The sequence below is a fragment of the Anneissia japonica genome, unplaced genomic scaffold (assembly GCF_011630105.1).
Source record: "Anneissia japonica isolate Jap-2015-1 unplaced genomic scaffold, ASM1163010v1 scaffold287818_len932483_cov186, whole genome shotgun sequence".
NCBI lineage: Eukaryota > Metazoa > Echinodermata > Crinoidea > Comatulida > Comatulidae > Anneissia > Anneissia japonica.
This window is the reverse complement of record NW_022703366.1, coordinates 742,110-744,893: the sequence shown is the minus strand read 5'-3', so window position 1 is coordinate 744,893 and position 2,784 is coordinate 742,110. Positions and strand designations below refer to the sequence as shown.

The 2,784-nt window shown below is 36.8% G+C and overlaps 1 protein-coding gene across 3 annotated transcripts in view; it reads right to left on the bottom strand.

Moving 5' to 3' along the window:
- Window positions 1-1,602, bottom strand: part of LOC117104396 (sodium/potassium/calcium exchanger 3-like) — a 44,081-nt gene extending 42,479 nt beyond the window's left edge. For 2 of the 3 annotated variants that reach the window (XM_033245234.1, XM_033245231.1), the window contains exon 1: window positions 1,302-1,602. In XM_033245234.1, coding sequence (XP_033101125.1) covers window positions 1,302-1,425 — 124 coding nt within the window. In that variant the 5' untranslated portion in view covers window positions 1,426-1,602. The remainder of the gene's footprint in view (window positions 1-1,301) is intronic. The other variant, XM_033245230.1, reaches the window with a different exon arrangement.
- Window positions 1,603-2,784: the final 1,182 nt, after the last annotated feature.

Here is a 2,784-nt window from a genome sequence, read left to right as displayed (position 1 = left end):
GAGAGGGGGGGGGGGGTTTAATAAACGTGGGTGAAATTAGCTTTGAAATTGGGTGGAAAACTACAAGGCTGGGTGGAAAACTACAAGGCTGGGTGGCACACCCCCCTCCACCTATCCACACAAATACATCCCTGAATGCAAGTATAGCTATACAATTAACCATCATTAATTGTAATCTAAGAAATGTTTAGACTATAAGATCAAGAATTTAATGAATTAGTCTTTAGTTACTTCAAATCTAGTTATATATTTAAGCTTTGTAAATCATTTTTTACTTTTGTGCTTATAAGTTATGTATTAATGTCTCCTCATGGTCTTTCTAAGAATGCCCACAGGGTGAAAAGACAATGAATATTATTTTTAATTGGTTAGTACTGTAATTAATTTAGAGATTTACAGAGTAAAATATCTGTCTCTTATACACATCTAGATGTGTATAAGAGACAGATATAGGCCTATGTTAATATTATGATTTCTAAAATTGCAACCTATATTCACTTTGTGTGAGCGTTTCTGTCAAGTGTATGAAATTAAGTCCCTGGGGGAGATCTGCGCCAAGTCAAGTGTATGAAATTAAGTCCCTGGGGGAGATCTGCGCCAATATAATACCGTAGAGGTCTCCGTGGTCTAATGGTTTGATACTCCTTGTCAGCGACTCGGAGAGGTTATTGTTCCTTCATAAAACTTGAAAATGAACTTACGATACTCATCTAGTATGTATAGGCCTATATAAATAAACAAATAATAATAACTAATAACTGTGCTCGAATACATATATATTCATGTGTTAATACTTGTGTTAGGCCTATGGTAAATACAGTTTTGAGTGTTTATGAGAATTAAAATTACTGGTATAGTTGTTTCAATCACAGTAAACCAATCAAGTCCATTAGCTGCGTCATACTGTAGCGAATGGTAGGCCCAAATTAAAATGTGACGTTATCGAACACTGGAATAAGCCATCTAGCTTACTATTTTTGGTAATTTACTGCATACAATTAAATTAATTCACGTGTTTTGCGTTTTCATAATAAACAACGCTCAACATTTTCAAAATTCGAACGATATTTACACACCTGCAAATCAATTGTTTTTAACCCCTCGCTGACACGGCGGTATGAAACCCGTGACTTGTGTTTAATAACCATTGGGGAGAAGACAAACAAAACTATACTGTACTAAAGCGAGGTACCGTAAACTAACAATTAAAAGTGGGTACAATGTCACCTCAACATTCAAATCAAAAGAATATGATCTTGTAGTTTGATACACTGTGCTCAACAGCATCACTGCACACTTACCAGCATTACTGGCTCTTGAAAATCCTATGTTCCTTATAGCAGCCACTAATAAACACACAAATGAAATAAACAGTATTCTTCTCCATAGAAAAGAACGTCTTCGACGTATAGCTACTATAGCCATGATTACTGTCCAGGGAGCCTAGCGAGGCTTTACGCTAGCATCTACTCGGACAAAAACACGATCAGAATTTGTGTATTATATCAGTACACTCTGTGTTATATTTATTCTGATCCGTATATCAATGCAAGCATGATTTGTTTCAACCAGTATCGCGGAAGCTTCTGTGAATAATATTACGGTCCAATGAGCAGAGTCCCTTTGGTTTCCATTGGTGATAACTGAGTATTATGACGTCAATGCAATTGCGATTTTAACTGGCCGAGTACACCAGCTCACAACCCGGGGGACCTGGTCGATCGGAATAATGGTTTTTGACATTGGGTTACCACATACAGCCAACTCATTGGTTCAATCAGTCAGAATGATAATTTTAATTTATCTCTCCTCTCTTCCCTCTTGTACGTGAGACCAACGGACTCAATGGAGACGAGATAATTATTTTCATTATTTAACCTCCGTAGTCTAAATCCTCGGCGATAACCGACTCAATTGCGATTGTACATGTATGTTATAATGACATTTGTTTATTCCTATTCAATTCATAAATCGTTAAAAATCTAGAAAGATCCCGAGAAAGATCCCTTAAAATTAAATAAAACTGAATAGCTAATTAATTTAAAATGCATTGTTATATAATAAACAACACCTTTTTAGCTTTGTTAACACTCTCTAATTATGTAATACTGTATCTCAACTTCATCACATTTTCATCGAGTAGTCTTTTAGGCTGGGGGAAATAGGCAATTATATAAAATTTTCGATAATACTATTCACAGACCAACGAGCCTACGAAACGAACTCTAATATAAACAGGCATTGTCTATGGAAAATTTGGATCAAAGGTAGCCAGCGGGGTTAATGTAAGGGAAAATCCCCTCGTCGGACAGGTCTGAACCAACAATAGTAATTTGCCTATCCAAATAATGTTATTTTGATTTACAATCACTAATATTGTGGTCTAAAGCACATTATGGCCATTACTAAGCCATAAAAAAAAAAATCTCCCCGTGAATCTTACTAGGGCTCTAGTAGGCCCTTTGGTTCAGTTGTGCGTTAAAAATTGGGAATTAAGTAAGTGCTGGGATGATAAATGAAGGGGTCCATACGTGACCCCTATACGATTTAACTGGTCTCTTTAGTCTGATAGCACACTGGTCAAGGCTATGTATTACTATTACTGTATTAGTATGAGGGCCCGGGGCCTTTCTTCTCCCTCTGAGACGTCACACTTTCCGCCACTGCGCTCAGTTTCCTCCAGTGTAACCTGTTTTCTTAAGACTGGCTGCAGACAAAGCTATGTTCCTAATGATGGATATCAGATACACTTAAACTAACACAAATCAGGGGCGGATTTTGGAA